This window comes from Podarcis cretensis (assembly GCF_951804945.1).
Source record: "Podarcis cretensis genome assembly, chromosome: 14".
NCBI lineage: Eukaryota > Metazoa > Chordata > Lepidosauria > Squamata > Lacertidae > Podarcis > Podarcis cretensis.
The window spans coordinates 24,438,460-24,463,437 of NC_137183.1; the positions used below are offsets into that span (position 1 = coordinate 24,438,460).

Here is a 24,978-nt window from a genome sequence, read left to right on the forward strand (position 1 = left end):
TAATCGCCTTCCAGGTAGGTTAATGGAGTCCCGTGGGCACCTATTTCTCGCAGAGAGATGGGATCAACGTCCCGTCCCACCCCCTCCAGCCAGCCAGCACTCCTCTCATTCTGTCCTCCCGTTTCTCATCTTCCTATCAGATTCTTTAAACTTGGGGCCGCGAGGCGTCCTTCGGGCTCAGAAACTGCCCAAACTTCCCAGTCCGCTGGGGAAGTTTTTCTTCGCCATCTACCTTGAAATCGACCTAAGGAATCCTAGTGAAACCCAACAACAGGGCGCAAAAAGAGAGATGTTCTGACCTTTGCCATTCCTTCGGGACACTTGTTCTCGGTGGCTTTTAAGACCATCCAGACAAAGAAAAGCAGAGAGATTTCAAGGGACGTTAAGGACGAGCCGGACAACAAGGCCATGTGTAATATACCAAACCCAGTGTATATAGGATCGCTGCCGCCCTAAGGTAAGAATCACGGTCAACTCCAGGAGCCTTACTCCTGTGTCAACATGCTTGGAAGCGCTGCATAAGCCAAATCAATGGGACTTTCCGAGGGCTGAACTTTCGATGGATCTTGCCCGCTGTCTAGTAATGCTACTACTACTAATAATGCCACCCCCTGAAGTTGGTGTGTGTGCGCATCAGTAGCTATCTCCAGCTCCCACACCTTTAAAAACGTCTATTCCCTCGGTCTCCAAGTTTTCTTCGGAAGAGGGGTGGAGAAAATAAAATAAATAGGAGTGACAATCTTCTGAGGGAAAGCTCATTAGTTCGTTGTCCAAGCCTAATAAAGGAACAGAAGTGCATATTATGGGAGTTCAGCCTCCACACACGCTCTGTCAACCAAAATCAACCCTCTGTAAGTTTGATCCAAATTGGGGCTAACTTGGACCGCGATTGTTGTCCGGGCTCCAGGCTTCCTCAGAGACGAATCTCCCAAACACCATCACGTTTTAGAAGGAGGTGGGGGGAAGAGAGAAAAGCCAGGGATTTAAAAAGCTGTGTGTTTTTACACATTGGAAAAAGTCACCAGGCCTTATGACTCACCCTTTCATTTCTCTTGCCGCTGCCACACTATATTAATGGGGGTTCAGAAAGTGGGGGGAGACAATGGATTTGGGGGATGAGAACTGCCTCCAACCAAGAAGATCCATTGAAACCCAAGCGCCTTCTTCCACAACTCTACTTTCCAAGCAAACGCAAGAGAATTTTCCGAATAAAATAATATCCCCCCTCTCCCGGCGTTTGCTCAATTAATCACAAGGCACCTTTGCAATAAATGTGATTCCCCCTCCTCAAAGAAACCCGGGCTGACAAGAGTCCCTTTCCTTGGCCAAACATATATGTCCTCTTCCCGCATTCTAAAAACGCTTATTCCGAAGTAAATCTCACGAAGTTCAAAGCCGTGGAAGACACTCCCAAGCATATGTGCCGAAGACCGAAGCATTAGTGGGAGGGCTTATCCCTCATGGATGGTAATAGTAATAGTAATAGTAATAGTAATAGTAATAGTAATAGTAATAGTAATAGTAATAGTAATAGTAATAGTAATAGTAATAGTAAAATAGAGATGTCTTAGCAAAGCCCTGCATCTCCAACCCAAGACATTATTTCAAATAATAGTAGTAGTAGTAGTAGTAGTAGTAATAATAATAATAATAATAATAATAATAATAGCAACTGCAACAACAACAACACTGTTGACATTTCACTCCTAGGGAAGAGATGGGCAAGGGAGATGGAAGAGGAGGGAATGCACATATGTATATAAATATATAAAGTTTTAATGGCACATCTGACATATTAAATTAGGCAGTTTTACAATTGGGCCCGGCTGCGATGCTAACTGATTACAACTGCGTTATCAAAAGGGCAATACGATTTATAACTTGTCGGGCACGAGCCCGGATGATAAACAATAGCGGAGATCTGGTTTGTATTAGGGAAGAGCGGAAGATCTAAGGGCTAAGCGATGGGCTTGCGCCGCGTTTCATGGGCTGTATAACCGTTCCGTGCAAAAGGAACCGACTTCTCCGTTTTCTTTCTTTCTCCCCACCCCCCCTCGCTCCCAATCCCCTTCCAAGAGACTCACGCAGGGGTCTCCCTCTCTCTCTCCCGAGCCTGTCACCTTCTTAAGCAGAGAGTTATTTACACTCTTGATGCGGGGCTGTTTATTCAAGAGGCCTCGCTTCTCCCCATCCCAACATTCGAGTTAAAGGGCCCCTTCCCCCAGGATGAGGTTTCACACACTCAGTTGGGGAAGGATGGGGGCAAAGTGTGTGTGTGTGTGTGTGTGTGTGTGAGAGAGAGAGAGAGAGAGAGAGAGAGAGAGAGAAATATCCCCCATTTGCTTCCTTTGGTGTGCAAAAAAACCAAAGGAAAACAAAACAAAACAAAAACCTACCCTGAAAAAACAAACAACCCAGATAATTTCTGCAGCCTTTTCTAAATCCACACCTTTTATTAAATAACAGGCTCGTATTTTCTCAGTCTGTTAAATTTTTTTAAAATATAAAACACAACACTCTTAACGCATGTTTACGCAAATTCAGCAACTGTTCTCTTTCGTGGTGTTTACTCTAAGGGACAAGCAGGAAGGATCGCAACCTTTTTTCCAAATAAATACCAAAACATTCATTCCTAAACTGGGGCGACGGGGTGGGGTGGGAGGGGGCACCTAGAAGTTCCTGTGACAAACAAACAACTAGGACTAAGCGTTTTTTAAAATGACCGCAACGAGGTAAAAATTTGCCATTAAGTAGACAGCCGCGCTGCGGGAAGCTTAACAGATAGAGGAGAAAATGCGGACGGAGGGAGGGGATGATCAGAAGCACTTTTCCCCTCTTGTAAACTCCTAGCCTCCCTTTTCAATAGACTCTAAGAAGGCCTCCATCTTCGTCAAGAACTGTCTCTGTTCTATGTAGACAAGACACGCTCTCTCCCCCTTTCCCCTAAAATATTAATAATAATTCATTGATTTTTGGGTTTCTCGCTCCAGATCAAGCTCCCAACGCCATTCCTTTAAAGAGCACCTTTTGTTATGAGATTGACAACACACACAAGCACAAAAACGCTTCATCACTTCTTTAAAAAAAATTAAATAACGCTCTGCAGAAGGATTCTCCCCCCCCCCCCTTCTCCAATGGTCGTGGAGCTTAAGAAAGGGATGTTTTTAAAACAAGCTGAGTTCCCAGGTAATTTAGATTCGGACGTGTACCCTAAGCTGAAAGAGAGCCCCTCTCCGCCCACCCCCTCGCCTTTGCAATATGGATGTCTTCAGTCACGTCTGTCCGCCCCTCTGCGGATACCTAACGCCAGACCACCTCAGCAAATCTCTTTTAAGTCCCTTCCCCAAACGGAAGACGATAGGAAAATAAACCTTATCCTAGAAACCAACCCCCAACCCCTATGCTAGGTTGAAGAGAGGCGAGAAGGCGGGCATTTTCCTCGAAATATCTCCTAGATACCCGCTCAAGCCCTGTCCACAGATTTCCCTACCTAAGTGTATAAATGTACTAAGCAAAGTAATTCCACATTTGAAGTGAGTGATCCTGTGACCAAGAATGGATTTCAAGAGGTTGTGGACGGCTTCTTCTATTCACACTGAATTCCTCTACCCACGGATTAGGCGCATGACATCAAGGGATAGATGCACGTGTGAGCCACCCTATCTGAAAAGCACCTTGAAGCCCAATCTATCTATTTCGAGATCTGCTAGAGCGAGAGCGAGAGCGAGAGAGAGAGAGAGACAGAGAGAGGGAGAGCATCACAAGTTTAGGCATTCGGAATCCTGTGATGGAGAACTGGACAGTGTAGCTGTGGAGGGTTTGTAATATCTCCCCCCTTCAACGCACACATCCTTGCTTCTTTAAATCCACAGCTAACCACTGGACTTGCCTTGACTCGATTGCTGGCTTGGGAGTTTTTGCAGAGAGGTGCCCCGCTGCCTGCAGCCTTGTGTATGCGTTTAAATACCAGCCTCCTCCTGACTTATTACGAGGATGAAGGGAAAGATCTCTCTCCTCATCACAACGCGATTCCTTTTGCTTAGCAGGACTCTCTCTCTCTCTCTCTCTCTCTCTCTCTCTCTCTCTCTCTCTCTCTCTCTCTGCAGTACACTTCTGGGAGACGCCATGTTGGCTGAGTTAATAGGACAACCCAGCTTCAAGGCAATAGTTTCACACGCTTTATCTACTCCCCCTCCCCAAACACACACCGCAAACATATTTCCTCCCCTCCCCGCAAAAAAAACGCCACTGAGGAGGACGAATTCACTCTTTAAGAGGAACGATCTGCTGTCTCTCCAGTAATTGCTACGGGGTTGGGGGCGGGGAACCGAGAAAGAGCGTGAGATCTAGCGTCAGACAAGCGGAGTGAATGCAATCCGCAGCGAGTAACCTTTTAAACCGACCTGCGCGCGAGTTGCGTGTATGCTACCGCTCGCTGGCGTGCGTTTCAAAGCCTCCATTATTCTCCGCGCGATCCTCACCCTGTCTTGTCCTAAGGCAAGCTCGATCCCCCAAACCCTTACGCTTTAACTTTCGGAATAAGATTCCCCCTCTCCCTTCACCCGGTCCAGTATAGTGAAGTTAATTGCTAGAGGGCAGGACGAAGGAGAGAGAAAATTAGAAGGTCTGTGTGTGTGTGTGTGTGTGTGTGTGTGTGTGTGTGAGAGAGAGAGAGAGAGAGAGAGAGAGAGAGAGAGAGAAGTGGGCGGAAAGAGAGCTTCTCCCATATGTGCTTTTAATAACATTATTAATAACAATCGTATTTCAAAGGCTCTTTCCCCTGCTGTTCTTTAAGTGGAGAGTCACTTTAATAATTTTACTTATAATTCCAACACTGGTGCTGGGAAGGGGAAGAACTCATATTTATTTTTATTTTTAAAAGAAATCCAACCAACCTAGAGAAGGGAGGCTTGAGGCAAATCTCCGGACACTTCAAGAGAAAGAGTTGCTCGTATTTAGCAGCTTTTTATAAGAGCTAGTCAATTTCACATAGGACTCCTTCTGAGTCCGGGCCCACTTCCTTTGTCCGGCTCAATTGCTCAGGGGGAGCTCCTTTGTTCTAAGTCAGCAGGCAAAGAAAAACTTTCCTTAAATGCCATAAACTCACACCTATCTGAAAGCCTTTAAACAACTCCACCTCTAAGCCTTTCCAAATATATGGATGCATATATGGAGACAGAGAGAGAGGGAAGGGGAATGGAATGGAAAATTTACCGAGGGAGAAGAAGGAAAGTGGAATGGCGGGGTGGTGGTGGTGGCTGGAACTGGGTTTTTGTTGAACCCCTTTTACATTTCTTTTCTGCCGCCATCTCTCCAGTCCAAGCTCGATTAGGAAGTTAACGTGGGGAAGCGAGAGAACGGAGGGAAAGCAACGCCAAGAGGGACAGGTATATAGAGGAAGAACAACTGAGCAACAGCCCAGATGTCTGAAGGTTGGGGGGGGGGGGAGAAGAAGAAAAATCAAGGACTGACTTTTCTGAGGAGCTGAACATCATTAAGTTGCAATATGCCAGGAAACACATTTTCAGTAAACGATTGTTTAAGAACAAACACCACCACACACGGAAAGCAAGCAGGCCAAAGGGGGTGAGATCCTTCGAGGTGAAGTTAGAGAAGGGTTAAGTTCCCCCTGTTAAGTTCATTCACAGACACAGACATCCTTTAGAGTAGCAGACAGTAACCAGCACGAAAAGCACCACTAAAACCGGAGGACCACTCTCATCTCTAAACCAGCAAGCATATTTATCTACGCATATCAAAAGTGCCTTGGGTTCATAAGAAAAATAATCATTTGCAGCCATTCGCAAAGAGTACACCCATTCCTCGAAAATAAATAAATAAAAACAATGTCTGGTCCATATGCCTGGAACTGAAGCAAGCCAGAGATGGAGTGTAGTTCACAAACTGGTGGGCTCTTTCCGTATGTATGTATGTATAGGTCAGAATGTGTGGCTGGGGGTGGGGGCAGAAAGCCTTAGAAGAGGGGACAAGGGGCTGTTTTGAGTACACCCTCTATACTGCCCTCCTCGCACTCAAATTCACAAGACATCAGAGTTTTTGTCAACCTGCTTTGGAGAGCTGAAGCGCAGGGAGAGTAAGAAAAATTGACTGTAGGAGGGGACGGAGGAAGCGTTTTTGAGTAATTTGAGGGCAACAGATAGTGGAGCCAATAATTTCAGTGGGAATCTGGCCTTTACTCAATATGTTGGGTTGAAACAAATACACTACTATTTACAGCACAATCTCCTGTGTGCTTCCTTCGGGATAAATCCCATTGTATTCAGAGGGGCTTGCTCCTAACATAGGACTGCAGCCTGAAGTGCAGCGTCTTTTGGAATCAATCATACTTATTTCTAATTATAGTTAGACTCAGAATGCATTATTATAAGTCCTTCTTTTATAATGCTAGGTGCCTACACACACACACACAACTTGTACATTCTGTCTTATGGTCTGAGAATCTTTGGCTCTCTAAAAGAAATGGTGAGGAAACTATGCAAATCCACTTCTGAGTTGAAAAGATCTCTCAGTGACAACCAGCACACAACAATTCCAGAGTTCTTCTCTATGTCACAGACATTGGGATTCAGAGCAAACAACTGACCTACATTTTCAATAATGCCACTTTGCTTGAACCAGATTATATACTCACAATACATACATACATACATGTGTGTGTTTCTGTGTACGTGTGTGTATATCAGTTCCTATGTAGGCACTTAAGTGTGACAGAATTAAGAGGTCACTGCTCTTTTAACCATCCCCTCTGCAGTTATTATTACTAGTATTATTTTTTGTAATTATCAAGAGGATAAGAGGAAAGGAAATGTTGCCATCTTAGGTTGCAATCCTATGTACTCTACGCACAGGTTGTGAAAATTATTTGGGGGCAAACATATTGAGGATTAGGTTGGCGACCTCATGAAGCCACAATTAAACCAGGAGCTGAAGCTGGAACATCTCACCATCACCACCAAACCACCACCTTCTATTTTACAGGAAACACACACAAACAACACCTATTGTGTTGCAAGCCGATTTTGAAGCAGAGTCTATCTATCTATCCAAGGACCAAAACCTCTTCAACAGAAGAATAAATAGGAATATTTTACCCCAAGACATTTAGGAGAGCCATACAAGGTGTCAGATATCAAATAATATTTTAATTTCTGAATACTTTCAATTTTTCCTTGGAATATAACACACAAAGACTGGACCAAACAGTTTTCAGTTATTATAACTTTTACAGTATACAGAAATGTTGCACTTAAAAAAAAAACCCTTCAGCTTTTTTTTCTTTAAAACACAAAAACTGTAAACTCTAAGATACTGAATCAACCACATTATCTATAAGTGCCAACAGTAGTGTTATTTTTTTTTTGTCATGCTGAATTCAATGGTTTTTTTTCTTTTTTCTTTAAAAAAGGGAAAATATCAACAAGTATTATAATACAAAGAGCTTGCAAATATACAAACAGATAGAGGAACTTGGTAACAATTTAGGACAACTAGGCGGAACCCAATTTTCATTCAAATTACAAAAAAGTTCACTTTGTGATGAAACCCTATGTGTGGTTTTGTGTGCGTGTGTGTATGTGTGTTTTCATCAAAACTGTGTTGTGTCTTAGACACAATTCCTTCTCCCTCCAAGAAATACGCATTCCCTTCCAAAATTCATGTTTTGTCTTTAAAATAGATATATATATATATATAAAAACCTAGTCAAGGGAAGGTGGGCTTGCGGGTGGGGGAATAGTTGTGGTTCTCTTTTATTCGATCTCAATAATTATAGCTGTCCTAGCTTGGAGCTAAATTTTGGCTGACTAGTTGTAAGTGCGCTTCCATCTTTCCTACTATTGTGGGGAATTTTTTTTTTCTTCTCTTTATGTTCTTCTCATAAACCTTTCTGAGACAGTTTTAATTCTTTCAGAACTTTTTTTTAAAAAGGATACACAGCTGTAGTTGTTTTTTTTTTTTAAATGAAGGCAAGATTATATCAAAATTATTATAGAACCACAGAATAAACTGGTTTGGAACCAGAAAAAATACAAAAAAAAAACCCCAAACAAAACCCTATAGGTACACAGACAACATAGGACAAATTAATAATTTGGAAGAGAGAGAGAGAGAGAGAGAGAGAGAGAGAGAGAGAGAGAGAGACTTGTTTCCATTCCATTAATTTTCTCCAGATTTCTTCTAAATGCACTTTTAGCAAGAGATTGTGTTTCAAGTTAAACACCCCAGAGAAAAGAAAAAAAAGAAAAAAATTCCTTTCCCCTTTTCTTTTAAAAAACAACGAGAGAGAGAGAGAGAGAGAGAGAGAGAGAGAGAGAGAGAGAGAAGTAGCAACTTCTGGACAACAGGGGAATTCTTAATTCAGTCTGTAAAAAGTTCATATCACAAGTCTTTTTTTTTAATTAGTATTCAGTCCATTCCAATTATTCTCTCTTCATTTTTAGCCAAGATGCAACATCCTTGCTTAGCTGAAGGACGTTTAAACAACCGCCAGACCCCAAAGTCACTCGCAAAAATCCTCCGTTCCAAAATTTCCAATTTTTTTTTCAAATTCTCTCATCTGTGGGTTTGTTTTTTCCTCTCTCCAACATTTTTTCCCCTTATTGAATGGCCATATAAGGCCAGTTAAAACTGCTTCCAGACAGTAACATATCCCTGATAAGGGTTTCTATGGGGGTTTTACCTACCAAACGGACGAAAAACAATTGCTCTATGACTGAGGAAGAGACGGTGCGGAGAGATGGGAGGCGTAACAACAGTTTCCCAAATCGCGTAGGCTGGTTCGGATATTGACTCCTTACGTACTCTTCCAACGCACACTGGGACTTCTCTTGTAAACTTTCAACGTGGGCTACGTCGGAGAGACCACACGCATCTGGAAGAAAGTTGGTTTCAAAGAGAGAGGGGAAGGGAGGGGGAAAGTGTCGTCAGTATCAAACAAGTTATAGTTCACCCTTGGAATGGTTTAAAAACCAACCCCCCCCCCCCGCAATCAAAACAATAATAATAATGTAAATAAAATCACAGCTAAGAACTGTAAGGATGAAGTCGTGAGCATTGCAAGATAGACGCTGCTCTTGAAATCTTTTGAGACTTGCTTCCTAGCGATTTAAGTCCTGCGGAACTTGGGGGGTCAACGTGCTTTGGGTCGATCTGCTTGTGCGCGCCCAAATCTGCGGATCTCTCCCTCCAACCCTACAGGCATTTATTTTCCCTTTTGAAAGTCAGGCTCGCTGAGTTCAAGTCTTGGACTTCCGAATAAGCCGCGAGGACATGATTCAGTCCAAGTTAAGCCCTGCTCAAGCTACAATTCCAAGCACAGAGGAGTCATGTTGCAGTCCTGTCTGCACGCTTCCTAGGGAGCCAGTCCAGCAAGATTTTTCCTCTGAGTAAACACGCGTTTGGATCTCCCTGTTCTTTCTTTCGGTTTCAACAGGAGCACGTGCTCTTTTCTTTTTTCTTTTTTAAATAATATTCCAAAAGTCTCCCCTCCCGGCCAGGATTTTGGCCTGAGGTCTTGATTTTAAAATTAGCCCCAAACCTTTCAGTGATCTCACCAGATTTTCACTGCATTGGGATGCGGGAGGGGGGGGGAGTCTTTTGGCGGCGGGGGTGTATGGAGAAGGAGAAAGATAAGACATGGTCTTTCCTCACAACACACATGCTCGCATTGGGGAAATAACTGTGCTGAGTCTAATCTCAAAAGCCAGAAAAGAGAGTTTCATAAAAAAAGAAGGCGGCAGCAGAAACCCACACACGTTAAGAAACTGGCTCAACTCAGGATAATGGAGCCCCGCACCCAAAAAGCGATTCCCCCCTAAAGGAGACACCGCCGTTTCCCTCAGTCTTTGAAAGTGATTTAAGTGGTCCTTTAAAACTGATCTTGTCAGTTTAGCCTATTCAAAGGCAACCAAGCAAACTCTGATCGCTCTCTTCATTAGAGCTGTTTCTCTCTCTCCCCTTCTCATTCTCTGTCTCTCCCACTCCCCTTTCTTTCCTCGCCTTTCTTTCCAATCATACGAATATATGCTTTTTATTTTTTAAAAAATGCATCTGTAAGATACGATTTTTTAAAAAGAAAAAAAACTGTTTAAAAACAATTTAGAATTCTTGCCACGCTTTGCACTAATATATAGATATATATATTGCCCCACTTTTGACAGGCTAAAATACAATGAGGTCCCTTTTAATCAGAAGCTGCCTTTGCTCAGGTTGTGACCTTAGCTGGCTGGGCAAAGCACTAACACATGCATATTTTTCAAAGCCATTAGAATCTAGATATAGATTCTATAGAAAGCACCAGTAGATATTATATGAAAATTCTCTACATCTAAATAACACATCAGCCCCAGTGCTATTGGGGCGTCTTAGCTGACAAATCCCTGCATCCGTTCCCCCCCATGTTTTATAACCCCACAAAACCAGATAACAGAAGCTTTATCTAAGCTGGGAAGGCAATTTACATACAGATCCACATTTTGCAAACAGTCATAAATTTCGCACTTTAGACAACAGCTGAGAGGTTTCCCCCACAAAGGTAATAATATTAATCACGCTACTGCAACCCACTACAACACCAGATTTGAAATCAAATGTTTGGGGTTCATATGTAGGCCTTAAGAGGCTCAGAGAAGATCCTCAAGAAGTAAATAATGTGTCCTTTTAATAGAGGACACACACACACACACACACACACACACACACACACACACAAGCACAAGTACACTGTTCCTTTCTAGTGCTGCCTCTGATAATTGATCACCTCTGAGTCCAACTAATTTAGGTGGGCAACAAATATTTTTGGCCAGGGGGTGGGGGCAGGCAGAGGTGTAACTGTGGAAAGCAATAATATATAAAAGGAAGTTCAGGTCACGACCTAAATTTTGGACAATGTCCAGAAAGGCACTCGGTTTCCTCAGACCTCCCTTAACATAACAAGGACTGGATTGTAAATCCTAATTTTCCCACATAAACTACTGATGCCTTGGCCTATTTCCTCATATCAAAGGTATCTTTAAAATGAAAGAAAATATTTTAAAATATATATATCTATAATATATATATATATATATATATATATATATATATATACCAATGAGTGATTACTTTACAGATCCTGCCTCCATTCATATGGTCATCACATGACCACTACCCAAAGCTGCATCATTACTTACAAGATAAACACACACACACATCACTATTTATATTCTGAGAATCTAGCATACTGTTAGAGGCCTAATCCGATGAATTATATTTTTTTAAAAAGAAAGTATGTCTTGAAATTATGTTGCCTCCAGAGTTAATATCAGATATATTACTCACCCAGGTTGAACCACAGCTAATTAGATTTCATCATGCATTCCATTATTGTTTTATAACTGTAGCGCTATTTATATGCAGCAGAAAGTTGGCACTGAAATCTCTCTCTCTCTCCCCAGTCCCCCCCCCCCCTCTTTTTTGGCACTTTTGATTGTTTAACAGTGCAACTCTACACATCTACTCAGGAGTAAGCTCCACAGAGTTTCATGGGGATTGCTTCCAGCCAACTCTGATAAAGGACTGCAGCCTAAGTGACACTTTTTCAACATGCATTTCTTTTTTGTCTTTATTTAAAGAGGAGTTAAAACAGAAACCCATAATGTTGCAATTCAGGGACTACAGTTGCAACACTTCTTCACATTCCTTATCCCCGCTGCTGTTATGCATGAGTATTGCCACTACCGCTAGGTTTTTGTATAGGGGGCAGCAACTTGAATTCCAAACACACATTCTTGCTTCAACTTATTATTATTATCATTATTATTTAAAATACACCTAGCCCCTCTGACCATGGTTTAGACCCACTTTCTCCCCCTTGGCAATCTGCTCCAAGGCCGCCAGGTCCATGAGCGTTTATTCACCCTCAGTCCTTTCCAGAATGTGATTGATTTGTTTATTGGATACTCTAGTTAGAGCTCCAGCACATATCAACCTCCAATATCCCTTTAATTTTAGGATTATTCTATCTCCTTCGAAGTAGGCTTTCTGCTTGGTTAAGAATTCCACTGGTTATTATATATATCTAAAAAGATCAGATTCCAGCATACTCTGGTTATTTATCAACTTGCTATGCTTTAACTATATCAACCCAGAGGTTGTTTTATTTGAACATTTAGCGAAAGTCTTTATTCCCCCTTCGCCAACAGTGACTGCACATGGCTCAATAAAAAAGTTATTCTGTCCATATTACATTAAAATTGAAGGCAGAATATTTGGAGGGTTTTCCTCCTCGAAATAAATCCTCTCTCTCTCTCTCTCTCTCTCTCTCTCTGCTTCAGTGCTAGGCACCCTTGGACTAACACTGGACGCAGCGAGCCTTACTTCCGAGTAAACATGCAATAAATAGGATGAGAGATGTAATCTGCTCATTGCTTCTCCCTCCCCCCCCCAAAAAAAAAACCCAGTTGCGGTGTTACAAGTTCAATTCCGAATTTTCTCACGGAAAAGCCAAGGAAGCTGGGTTGGGGCAGGGGAGACTTTCAGATTTCCTCGCTCCCCCCCTCTCCTCAGAGCCCCCACCCTGTGGCTTACCTGAGGTGAAAAGGACGATGGCCTTCAAGCAGCTGTATTCCGCCGAATCCACGTGTAAGGCCTTAAGTTTCTCGACCTGTTCTTGGAAGATTCGTATGTGGTCCATAAAGGCTACAACTCGGTCGGCGGACATGGGCGAGGCGTGCAGGCCGGCGGCAGCCAGGAGCGGGGCGACGTGGAGGGGCATGGAGCACTGGGCCGCGTTGAGGACAAACAACTCACTCCAGGTTAACCTCAGCAAGGCCACCTGGTCGGTGATCTGGAGATCGGGGAAAAAGGGGATATTCCGGGCCCACTCGACGGCGCTGAAAAGCATCCGAGCCGCCAGCTCGCAAATGTTCTCGATGCCCATAATGTTGTTGGGTTGCATGCACTGGCTGCCGAAGCGCGAGGTCGGGTAAGGCTCTGCCCTCAGCAACAAGGAGATATATCCGGAGAGGTACGAGTGGCAGTTCAGGGGGTCTCCGTTGGTTAAGGCGAACTGGCCGTGGGTCGGCTGAGTAGGTGGCATTCTGCCCCTCTGGACGGCTGCAGTAAATAAGGAAGAAACTACAGCAATTAATATCTGAATTGCTAAGGAAGCCCCTTCTGGAGCTAGCACATCTAAAGCTACTTTATTTTTTTTATTATTATTTTTTTTGGGGGGGGAGTTTGCTCAGATTCAAGGGTGAATTAAAGAAACTCAGGAGGGTCAAGGAGGTGCAGAGAAGCTGGGTCTCTCGCTCCCCAAATTGCTGAGAAGACAGCAACTAGCACTTTGGCAAATATGTCAGCGGGTGTCAATCCAAATGTACTTTTTTTGTGGGTCGGGGAGAAAAGATGGGTGAGGGATCAAAAGCTTGGGGGGGATGCAGAAGGCAAAAAAGTAATGCCCCTTCCTTGGCCAAACGAACAGCCAGCGGGCAAAACACAACCACAAGCGGCTCTTCCGCCCCCTCCATTCAATCGCCAGACGTATCAAAACACAATTAAAATAAAATACTCGAATTATCTTCTCTCCACATCGCTATATTATTTTTTTTTGAAGGGAGAAACTGGCAGGCAAGGGCCCCCTCCCCATATTTTCCAAACGCCGCTTTCCCCGAAGGAGGAGAGTTGCTGCTGCTTCCTTTTTAAAACTACAACACAATCTATATCAAAGGAGGAGAGAGATCAGATTAGAACTGCAGCCACACGCGTCCATAAAATAAAATAATATCAAACAGCACGGCCTATTGTTACATTTCCTCGCCATTCATTCAGAGGTGGGGGTGGGAGCGAAGCTTTGGAAAACCCCGGGATCGGCTGTTTTTATGGAAAGTGGGCCTCTCATTTGGTTCATAAATTTACATGGTGACAAGAAGAGAGAAAATGAAAGAGAGAAAGACCCACAAAAGCGCCGAGAGAGGGGGTGGAGAAGGAAGACGAGAATGTGGACGAGAGAATGTTTTTTATTTTATTTTGCAGGGGCTGGATCTGGCTCCAACGTGGCCCAAGGTGGAGATTGAGCGTTTCAGAGAGCGAAGGAGGGCAGCCTTTAACCCCCAAACATAAGCCAGACACCGGAGGTTGGGAGGAGGGGAGAGGAGGAGGAGGAGGCGAGCGCAACGCCATTAAGGAAGCTACAGGCTCGCCTTTCCTTGCCCTCTCGGAATCTTCCACCACCGAGCTCCATCTTGCTCACAGAAACCTCCCTGGTTTAAACTCTGTATTTATTTGTGTGTTTCCTTCCGGTGCTTAAGATCCCCGATCGCTCTCTCCCACTCCCCGCCCCCCCCCCGCAACCCGGCTTGCTCTCCTCCACCCTCCCAACCCCCGGGAAAAAAGAACTGGAATAATACATAAATGAAATCTTGATTATTATCAGGGGCATAGGCCAAACAGGACCCCGCGCGCGCGTGTTTTGAGAGCGCGAGGGTGAGCTTTCTCGCCCGGACTGCGGAGGAGAGAAAGCCCCGGGAATTCTTGGAAGAAGCCTCGCAGAATTTCTAACCGAAGGGAACCTCTCTGGCAATTGACTGATTGATTGATTATTGGGATTAGCAACGCGGGGAAGGCAGAGAAGTTACAGAGCTACGTCTGAGGTTATCTTGCACGTTGTTTGGGGAGTGGTGGTGCCTACGGATCGCTGCGGGCGGTGGAAGGGTGGCCAGGAGCAGAAAGATCCCAGCCAGCCTCTGACCCCCGCCGTTGGACAGAACCTACCCCCTGGAGCCCATCGAATCCATTCTAAGGTATAACGCACAGCATTTTCGTGGGGTAGCCATTGTGTTTGGGGCTGGTGGGTTGAGAGGAAAAAAAAAATGGAATCTAGCTTTTCTTGGAATCAACAAGCGGGCCAATGTTTGTCAGGGAAACGCACTCCCCCCCCCCACCCCAGCCTCTCACACTCCACACCACGTTTCCTTGTCCTGTTAAACTCACCTAACCCTGCTTTCCCAAGGACAGCACCACACTCCCCATTCCAGGCCATTGCAAAAGAAGAGGAAATGTACACAAGCTATGCAATCCCAGAAAGCAACCCATCTCTAAAATCCACGGCCCTAGTCCTCCTCATCCCACGCTGGTCTCTGTTTACATGCGCACGCAAATCCAGAGACCTCCCGCCCTCTTTCCCCTCCTCACCGGGGTTGGTTGAGAAGTGGAAAACAAATGAAATTCCAATACCTTCCCGTCTCATTCCAACCTTGAGGCATTTTTTGAGGCGACAATATTGGCACTGGTTGCGGTGATGTTGGTCAATGGGACAGTTCCGGTTGGCGCGGCACGTGTAGCTGAGGTTCCTGCGGACGCTGCGCTTGAAGAAACTCTTGCAGCCTTCACACGTGAATTGCCCGTAGTGCTTGCCGCTGGACTTGTCCCCGCAGACCACGCACTCGATGTGCTGCTGCTGCTGCTGTTTCTCGCCCTGGCTCTGCTGGCTGCCTTGGTTGGTCTGCGCGGGCGTGCTGGGAGGGCCCCCTTGGCCCGGCGTCTGCGGGGTGTGCGGGGCGCCCGTCGGGGGTCCCGGCACAGGGGGCGCTTGCGAAGGCTGCGTTCCTTGCGGGCCGGCCACATCGTCCTGCGGGTCTCGCCACGTGCCAACTACCATTGCCATATCTATGGGACACCTTGGCCAAATTGCTCGCCCCCCGTAGCTTTCGGTTGCCAGCGGATCCGCTTCTTCCGAGGGCTGAGCCCGCAGCTCTTCAGCTAGGAAGCGTCCTTGCGAGAGAGACCTATTTATCTCTCTGTCTAGATATAGATAGATATAAATATATAATTTAGTCCACTTTTGTTTTTATTTGTTTTCTCTTTCTTTTGCTGTCCTCCCCAGTTCGCGTTGGCGAGTTTTTGTTCCCCCCTTCTTTTTTCCCCTTTTTTGTGGAAGTTGTTCGGCTTGTGTGCGGTTTCCCTTCTTTTTCTTCTTCTCTTCTACCCTCCTCTGGTCCTTTCTTTTTAAATTAATTTAATGTCCTTTTTTTTTCCTTTGCTTGCTTGCGCCCCACTTTTTCCTTGCTGGGCAGTCCCCCAAAATAAAGTCAGCAATGCGGGTCACCAAAGTGGGATGGGGAGGGGAAGAAAAGTAGAGCAAGAACGAGGAAAGAGAGAGAGAGAGGAAGAAAGAAGAGAGGGGACGAGGAAGGGGGAAACAGAGCAAAGAGGTTGGAGGCGATTGTCTGGTAGCAAATGAATAAAGGAGAAAAGTATAACAAAAATACAAAAGAGGAAGAGAGGAGGGAGAGAGAGAGAGAGAGAGGGAGAGAGAGGCGATTCTCTTCAGAGGTGCCCCCCTCCCTCTCTCTCGGGGAGCCGAGCAGAGTTGCAGGAGGAGAGGCTGGTGTCTGGGGGCCAGATCCAGAGAAGCCCGCAGTCAGCCATTCAGGAAAGCCATCGAAAGCCAGAGAGGGGGGAAAGCTCGCAGCAGCGGCGGCGGCGGCGGCGGCAGCAGCAGTAACTCCGGCGCGCGGCCGCTGGAGGAGAAGAGCGAAAGGCGCCGCGGCAGAAGATCCCACGCTCGGCGCGGCGCTCCGGAGCCCCGTCCTTGCTGCGCCGCCGCCGCCGCCTCCTCCCGCTGCTGCCGCCGGTGGGAGTGCTGGGATCGGATGCCCCGCTCGGAGTTTGGCGAAGCTGTAGAAACATCAACCAGGGAGGCAGGGAGGGAGAAGAGAGGAGGAGGACGGGAGGGAGGGAAGGAGGGAGGGGGGGGGAGGGAAAAGAAAAAGAAAAGAAAAAGCCCTGGCCAAAGGAAACAAACAAAAAAAGCACACACGGGACGCGCGCGCACACACGAGACACGCACACACGCGAAATAGGCTAAGGGAGCCTTTGGGGGGTTCAGGTTCCCCCCTGGTTCCTCGGTGGTGCGTCCCTCTCTCTCTCGGCGTGCCTCGCTCTTCTTCTTTCGCCCAGCTCTTTCTTTCTTTCCTTCCTCGCTTCTTTCTTCCCCCGTTTCTTTCTTTCTTTCGTTCGTTCGTTTGTTCGTTTTTTTCCCTCCCCTCCTCCTTTGCTGCCGAGGCTACTCCGGCTCGCTCGCTCGCAGCCGCCTCCTGCTCCTGCTGCTGCTGCTGCCGCCGCCGCTTGCCGCCGCCTTATGCTGCTCCCGTTTCTTTCGCAAGTGGGTCTCTTTAGCAAAGCTGCTTCCTCGCACAACACATGGGGCGATAAGGGGAGGAGGAGGAGGCGAGGGAAGGGAGAGAGAGAGAGAGGGAGGGAGGGAGGGAGGGAGGGGGTTAGGGAGGGAGGCGGCGGCACTGGAGGAGGTGGGTGGGTGGGTAGAGAGGGCTGGGGGGAGGGAGCGAGCGAGGAAGAGAGCGAGAGCGCGGTGGGGGGAGACGAGAGAAGAGTGAACTCTCCCCAAGCTCAGGAGCCCCCCGACCCACCCGCCCCCCTCAGCTAGGGAGAAGGATAAAAGGAGTGCAGGAGGGGGGAGGGGGAGGCGGGGGCCCGAGTGGGTGTCGTTGGGTGGGGGAAAGCAAGGGGTGGAAATTAATAAGAATTAATAATAAATATCAGAAGCAAAGAGAGAGGGGGAAAGGAAAATGCACCAGATCCCCCCCCCCTTTTCTTTTTGCATGCATGCAAAAAGTGGAGATTTTGGAGCGGTCCTTTGGCGTTGGGGGTTGGAGGGGGGGAGAGGAAGAGAGCTCTCCTTGCAAGCAGAAGAGATGGGGGCAAGCGAGAGAGGGTTTTGCACGCGCACAAAAAGGTAAAGGGGGAGGGGGCAGCGAAAGGAAGAAAGAGAGAAGGCGAGAAGAGAGAGAAAGAGAAACGGGGGTAAGAAAAAGAAAAGGGAGGGGAGGGAGAAAAGAGAGAGCGAGAGGCAAGGAAAAAAAAGAGAGAGACCGAGAATCCCAGTGATCAAATATGCTAAGGAGGGTGGGTGGGTAGGTGGAGTGGGGTGGGGGGGTTAAAGGAGTGAATGCGATTTATAGGAGCGGGGCTGGGGAGAGTGGCGAACGCTTTCTCCGCGATCAGCTCACCCAGCTCTCTATATAGTGAACTTTGACACGACGGCTGCAACTTAGCACACGTTGCCATGGCGACCGCTCGCCTTATAAGGCAAGAGGCTGCCTTTGACTGGTCAAAAGCTCCCGGACCTCCCCTCGCCCCTCATTGGGCAGTTCAGCCTTGTGCACGGCTGGGATGGCTGGAGCCCCGGGAAGTCCGCCAGGTCCTAAAGGGAGCTCGGTTCTTTGCTTCTTCTTCTGCTGCTGCTGCTCCTTTCTATCTCGTCAACACCCCCCGCGCGCCCTTTCCCTTTCCCCCCTTCTTCTCTCTTTCTCTCACTCCGTAACCCCCCCCCCCAATTTCTTTCACCCAGCTTTGAAACTCAGAGCAACAAAAGTAAGATTTGAAGGGGGAATTTTTCTTTTAAAAAGAAGAAGCATTATACATATTTTATTTATTGTGGGAACGAGGGATCTAGCAATGATATTGTTTTTTAAAAGAGCCTTGATTTTGCGCGCGCACACAGACACACACACACACATATGCGAGAGGGTGGGTGGAGGTCGGGACACCACTTCTTTTTAAAGGATGCTAGACAGGTCTTTGTGAGACGACGGACTTTCTGAACTCTTTTGCTGGGAGACCAACAGTACGGTCCACCCCCCTGTGAAAGGCTGAGGCTTGAGGAAGAGAGACAGCTCTATCCTCTTCCTGCCACTGTTGCTGAGCTTAGGTGGGGAAAAGCAATTTCGTTCTTATAGGGAAGGGTCATTTCAGCTGAGCAGTGGCGTTAGGGGAGCTGTATGTGCCTGGGTTAAAGAAATTAGACAAATACAGCACTGTAGACAGCTTGGGTCGCAGCGGTGCTGACACAGATTGACACAAACGCTGCCCATTTCGGATTAAAGTTCTACAGGTAGGTGGGTTGAACTTTTAATTGCTTGATGACACGCAAGTCAGAGAATTGTTTGTCTGTTTTTCTTAAAAAGAAACACCTCTTCTTTTAAAAAAGAAAAAGGAAGGAAAGAGAATACACTCTAACCTTGGCACGATGGTCTTGTAGAGAGATCTATGGACACAAACGCTAACATGCTCTCACTTTCTGACATGGATGTGCAGCGAGGGAGGCCGTTAAAACTGGATTTCGAGCATGTAGATAATTCCCATTTCTAGCTTAGGAAGTCTCAGCCTTCCTAACACTCTAGAGGAGGCTGGCCCGTTGGGGGAAAAGATGCAGATAAACTGATTTGCTGGCACTGCGAAGGAATCTTTTGAAAGCTGCTTGCTCGACACATACATTAGATAGACATCTATCAATGTATAGGGGCGCACACATCAGAGGCTAGGGTAACAGACCTCAGAATACTTAACCACACACTTCATTGTTCCCTGAAGCCTCTAGCATTCCAAGAACCCATTCCCTTTGCTCCAAAATCCAAACAGAAATGGGGAAAAATTAGCATACAAATACACACATGCATACATACGCGCAGAACGCCTGGCCGCCTGTATATACTCCCAAATGGGGAGACATTTAACCCAGATGCCTTCTCAGGAGGAAGGCGATGATAGCGAGGAAGGGGGGAAAATCAGAGAGGAAAAGGGAGGAAAAGGATGGAGTTAATCAAACCCAGAAAACACATTTACAGCCTTTTCGCATTGGATTGGAAAGACCCAAAGTTCCCCCCTCTCTCACCACCCCTTAAGAAAGCATATTTCCTCTTTTATGTTAACAGGAAGGAAAGGGGGAGAATTTCAGAACAAAACAAAACACCCAAGCATGGGGAAGTACATTTGAACCTCTGCAACTTGATTTAATTTTATAGCCTTAGACGAGGTTACAAATTTAAGTCATCGCCTAGCTGTGGGATCTCTCGCGCTGCAATCTAGAGGCAAACTGACCTCCAGGCAGAGAAGTAAGTGTTCCAGCGAAATACATTTGCTGAGAAGGACAAGAGAAAAATGATAAATGGCAGGCTAGAAACAGACTCAGAACTGAGAGTATATATATTTATATAACTCATATATACCCCCACACGCACTTGCACACACAGACTTCTTGGAGTGTGTGTGTGTTTATATATATATATATATACACACACACACACACACACACACACACACACACACACAAATACACACGAGGTATGTCAAAGACACATATTAAATGAGACAATGGGGATCCCAGATACAAATATCTGGATCTGGAGCTGTAACCCTTTCTATCAGCTCAACGCTATCATGTTGCCACGTTCGTACCACCCACCCCTTTCTGGTGAAGAAATAAATGTCTGTTGCTAAGCTTGCAGGTGCTACGGACGAAGGCAGGAAAGTTGTAACATGAACTCTGCTTGTTACTGGCCCTGGCAATATTGTCCGTTTCATACGGTCAGTTTCAAAGCGAGCGGTGGAATATTCTATTGATTAGAAGGACTTGGCCGCCTGTAAACAGTGGAAGATGCCCTCTATGATCCAGAAGAGATGGAAATAATCGGCCTCTAGGATTGCAGAGAACTAGCGCCTTGATACACCCCCCTCCATATCTCTTTCTCATATATATATATATATATATATATATATGTGTGTGTGTGTGTGTGTGTGTGTGTGTGTGTGTGTGTGTGTGTGTTTCAGAGTATGGAAATATATATCCTGGATATATCCTGGATATATAGGTGATCGCAGCCTATATAAGGAAAATTCTCCCCATATATCACCACCATATCTTATTTTTATCAGAAGAAATCTTATGATTCTGCTGAATGCAAAGACTACCAAAATAAAAATTAAAAAATCCGAAAGGGGAAAATAACGACCCTTCTGTATTAATCGTTTTCCTGCAGGATCGCAAAAAGAGAAAGCAACTAATCACTGAGAACTAAAATAGACGGAGCTCACTCAAGCCCTAACATCAAATGCTTTGATAGTGTACGTCTGTTCATCCAAAGGATGGAACTATTAAAAATAGCAGAGGTGGGGAGTTGGCAAGTTCATGGCTGACTGGCTGTTCATTCTCTCTTTCTCTCTCTCCCCCCTCCCCACATTACACAACAACATAGGATCGCTTAAAGAGAACGATTCTCAAACCAATTCATCATCCATAACTGTCAATTTACAGAGCTCAGTTATAATCCCAGACCTTATTTATTGCCTTGCAAGTAAGGATCCATTTTGCAACTTCTGGGGAGAAGCAATAGTGGTATTAATAAAACGTTCCCATTTTTTAAAACAGGTGTACAATCATCAGGAGATCCGGGATGTTAAATAGAAAAAAGTGTGGAACATTTTAAGGGAAACGTTAGGCTAAACGAGGTGGGGAAGCAGGAACCTCCCCTCTTTATTTTTCCCTGGCGAAAGGTGCGGGGATGGGGAGAGTTTGGTAAAACAACAACAATGACAGCAAGAAACCCCCCTTTCAGTTCTTCCTGGCTTCTTTGCAACGAAGTTTGGACCCTCTGAAGTGAAATCAGTGGGGGGAAACCGCTGGGTTACGTGGGGGGAAGACTCAATGAATGCTCACTGTGTTGTTTGCCTCCCCCCCCCCGCGTCCCCCTCCCAGCTCCATCCGAAGAGCTATGAATGGGGGAAAGTGGCCCTCCATTGTGCGACACTGAACTTTCAAGTCAATGTAATTTTTAACCACTGGCTTGTGGTACTTTGAAAATCACCAGGGGCTGTCAGAGTCGGGCCCTCTGAAAAATTTACAGTGCTAAATTAGAACATATGCTAGGAGAGCGAGAGATGGAGAGAGAAAGAGAGGACAGAAGTGTGTGTATTGGTGTGTGTGAGGCGGGGGGGGGGGAGAAGAGGACCGGCTGGAAGACTCCAGAAGTACAGTATGCGTCTGCCCCCTAGCGTAAGTCTTTCATCGGCCTGAAAAAAATCCAACTTTCAAAGAAACGCTGCTCTTAAAGGGAAAGGGACGTGGGGGGAGGACGTAGGCAAAGCGAGACGGGGGGGAGGCAAGCAACTCCTAAACTTCTGTACGTTTATAATATGATTAATTCCTCCGGATTGCCAGTTAAGGAGTTATGTCATTTTAAAAATAAAATAAAATAACATCTTTTGTGCTCCGGACTTGCAAACTTCCGAAAAAAATGTGATTTTTTTTTAAGGGAGGAGGCGACATAGGATGGATAAGGAATCCCCCCGCCGGTCTCTAATAGGGAGAAGCGAGTGTGAGCGAGTGAATGTGCGTGCGTGCGTATTTCTCGCGCTAGGGAAAGTCTAGAGCTGTTCCACGCGGCTTTTTTTTTTTTTTTTTAAGTGACATCAGCCTGAAGATTATTAATCCCCCCACTCCCCAACTTCCAACAATTAAAAGGAACAAACAAAACTTTGCTCCTGGAAACCTGGATTTGGCAACAGATATCCCCTCTGGCAATGGTGAGTACCTCTACTTTATCATCCATCAGAGATTTTAAGGGGGTAAGAATAAAGCGGAGCTGCCGAACGGGGACTGCAAAGAAGGCTAGTCGTGAAACTCAATTTTGCTTCTGGAAGAAGGGGGGGGGAGAGAAACCCAAGCAAAAACGCACGTGGCTACAAATTCTTGCAGTTTCATTTCCTATTCCCTGCCTTAGAGAGGTCCCTTTTCCTCCCCCCTTTTCAATCACTGCTTATACCCACAGCAATACGACCTTGAGATTTTAGACTGGTTCTGACTCAGAGAGGCATCATCATCATCGAATCCGAACCGGATTTGGAAGGGGGGGTACCCTTTGGATAGCTGGAAATGGGGCTTTATAGAGAAGCATATTTTTCACGACATACACCCCCACAAACATAGGGACCTTTCTCTCAATTAGTAGTTGATGTAAAGTCCACACACACACATCGTCCCCCCCCACGCTCCCGGCACAAATCCCGCCCTCCCCACGTAACCTTTGAAAGCAGAGTTTTCGTCCCCGACCCTCAAACCATTGACTTCGGGGGTGCGGGGGAAGTTCTCTGAATTTCAACGCAGGGCATTACTTTTGCGCTTCGGATTTCAGCCTTTAAAATGAAATAAGTAAGGAATGAGAGAGGGGGAGAGAGACCCGCACGGCCACAAACCAGGTCGCAAGGAGAAGGGGAAAGAGAGAGAGAGAGAAAGAAATTTAAAAAAGAGAATGAAACATACCCAAAACATATTTGCCTTGTTCAAGATCCCAGATCGCTTGCATCTTCTTCCTGTTGTTTGGCAGCTGATGGCTTTTAAATTATTATTTTTTTAGGGGGAAAAATGGGCAGGAGAAAACCCCCCCTTAGGCAATGAAAACGTATCGCCCTGGTATTTATCTTAGCGATTGTACAAACTGATTTTGGAAAGGAGAGCGAGGGGTGGTTACTATTGGGGTGGGGGTGGGGGAGAACCTGAAGGGATCAGCGAACGAAAAAGAAAAAAAGAAAAAGAGCGACGAAAGGATAAGATCTTTCTCAATCTATAAAGGAATGTGTTTTGCCCCCCTGTGTATTTTGAGCGTGGAGCCTTGGAACAGGCGGCAGGGAGGAGAAATGACAATAATAATAATATCCTATATATGCACACTCTTAAGTTTAAACAGAGCGGGTCCGAGGGGGAGTTTGCTTCACAGCGGTTGAAGAATGCGCGCCTCGCCTTTAAGAAAAAAAAGGGGGGGGGGAGGAAAGAGCCCCCACCCAAACGTTAAGGTAGCAGATATCTATCTTCTCATTCCTTAGAAGGAAGAATGCCTCGTTGCACCTTGTTTGGGGCTGGAAAGACGACACTTTGGAACACACACAGACACACACACACCCCTCCCCCGATTGGAAAAGAGGAGAGAGAGAGAGAGAGAGAGAGAGAGAGAGAGAGGAATGCGCTTTCCAAATTAATGCACGTATTGGTAGAGATGGACTTCCAAAGCGGAAAGTCATCAGAAATCGGGGTTAGTAGGACTTCAGAGAGTATTAGCTTTTCAGGCAATGAAGGAAAAGAGAGGTATATTTAAAAAACCCCCACCAAATGGATTGGGGGTGGGGTCTTGGGCGAAACAGAATGAGCTGGGGCAAAAAGTTCGAAGAGTTATAAATCCGGAACTTCCTCCCCCCTCCCTCGCCACTTTTCTCCTTCACTCTCTATCATGGGATCCCCTCGATTTGGAGCGTTTAAAGCGACCCACAGATATCTGAGGTCCTTTATGTGCTTGTCAGACTTGGTGCTAATTTAAATAAAACAAAAATACCAACAAAGATAACCTCCCCTTGTGTTAATACAGACACCCCCACCACCACAATGGGAAGGAAAAGAGCACCTTTTGAAGTCTCCCCCGAAAACTGCTTCTGGGGTTGCCCATAGAATTGTTCTTAATTTTGCACAAAGTGTGGGTGGGAGGGATTCAGTCTGTACAGATTGTTGTTGTTGTTTAAAAATTACAAGCGGCCACAAATTTCGTTTACCTATCTGAGCTTTTACAAAAAGAAGAAGAAAAATATATGGGGGATGCACTTAATTTAATAAAGAGAGGGGAATGTGCGTGTGTGCGTGCAATATCACCGAAGGTACCTGGGAAAAAACCGTACTGTGAATAAATGTCACAGGTGACAAAAGGATCATACCTTTCCTTTCCTTCTGCTAATTTCTTAGATTCCCCACTCCCGGCCTTTAAAAGATGCTTCTGCAATTAACTCCACCACCTCCTCCAGCGTTAATTGCATGTTTACAGGGCTAATGAAATTTACAAATGGGTTTGGCCCACCTCAAACAATGATGAAAAACTAGAGAAGCAAGTTTAATTACGTCCACCGAGGAGGTTTGCTTGGTGAGGGTGGGGGGAGAGGAAAGACAGGGTATTGATCAGGGGGGACGGGGACGGGGGGGGGAAGGTGACTCATTTTCTACAGGTCATTAATGACCTTAGATTATAGGCCTGTAAAAAAAAAAAACTTTCCTGGGAATGCCTTCGAAAGATTGAGACTCATCCCAGTCGGATGGATTTTGATGATGGTTCTGGTGGGGGCACCTTCTATCAAAACGCACCCCTAAAT

General features: G+C 45.9%; 1 protein-coding gene and 1 long non-coding RNA gene across 15 annotated transcripts in view; one reads left to right on the top strand and one right to left on the bottom strand.

Moving 5' to 3' along the window:
- NR2F2 (nuclear receptor subfamily 2 group F member 2) lies at positions 1–23,270 on the bottom strand. 4 transcript variants are annotated; one of them, XM_079954349.1, is made up of 3 exons: positions 23,114–23,270; positions 12,586–13,113; positions 1–8,890 (listed from the first exon to the last, which is right to left on the bottom strand). In XM_079954349.1, exons 1-3 carry the CDS (start codon positions 23,154–23,156, stop codon positions 8,616–8,618), a joined length of 846 nt encoding a protein of 281 aa, XP_079810475.1. In that variant the 5' UTR covers positions 23,157–23,270; the 3' UTR covers positions 1–8,615. The 4 variants fall into 4 exon arrangements, with proteins under 4 accessions (XP_079810475.1, XP_079810472.1, XP_079810473.1 ...); XM_079954346.1 differs by lacking the exon at positions 23,114–23,270 and adding an exon at positions 15,232–17,224 and having other exon boundaries at positions 12,586–13,134; XM_079954347.1 differs by lacking the exon at positions 23,114–23,270 and adding an exon at positions 15,232–17,218.
- Positions 18,739–24,978, top strand: part of LOC307203526 — a 65,085-nt gene continuing 58,845 nt past the window's right edge. For 3 of the 11 annotated variants that reach the window (XR_013833239.1, XR_013833240.1, XR_013833241.1), the window contains exon 1: positions 21,831–22,377. This is a non-coding gene — a long non-coding RNA (uncharacterized lncRNA). Of the gene's footprint in view, positions 18,911–21,822; positions 22,378–24,978 lie in introns of those variants that run through there. The other 8 variants (XR_013833236.1, XR_013833237.1, XR_013833242.1 and 5 more) reach the window with 6 other exon arrangements.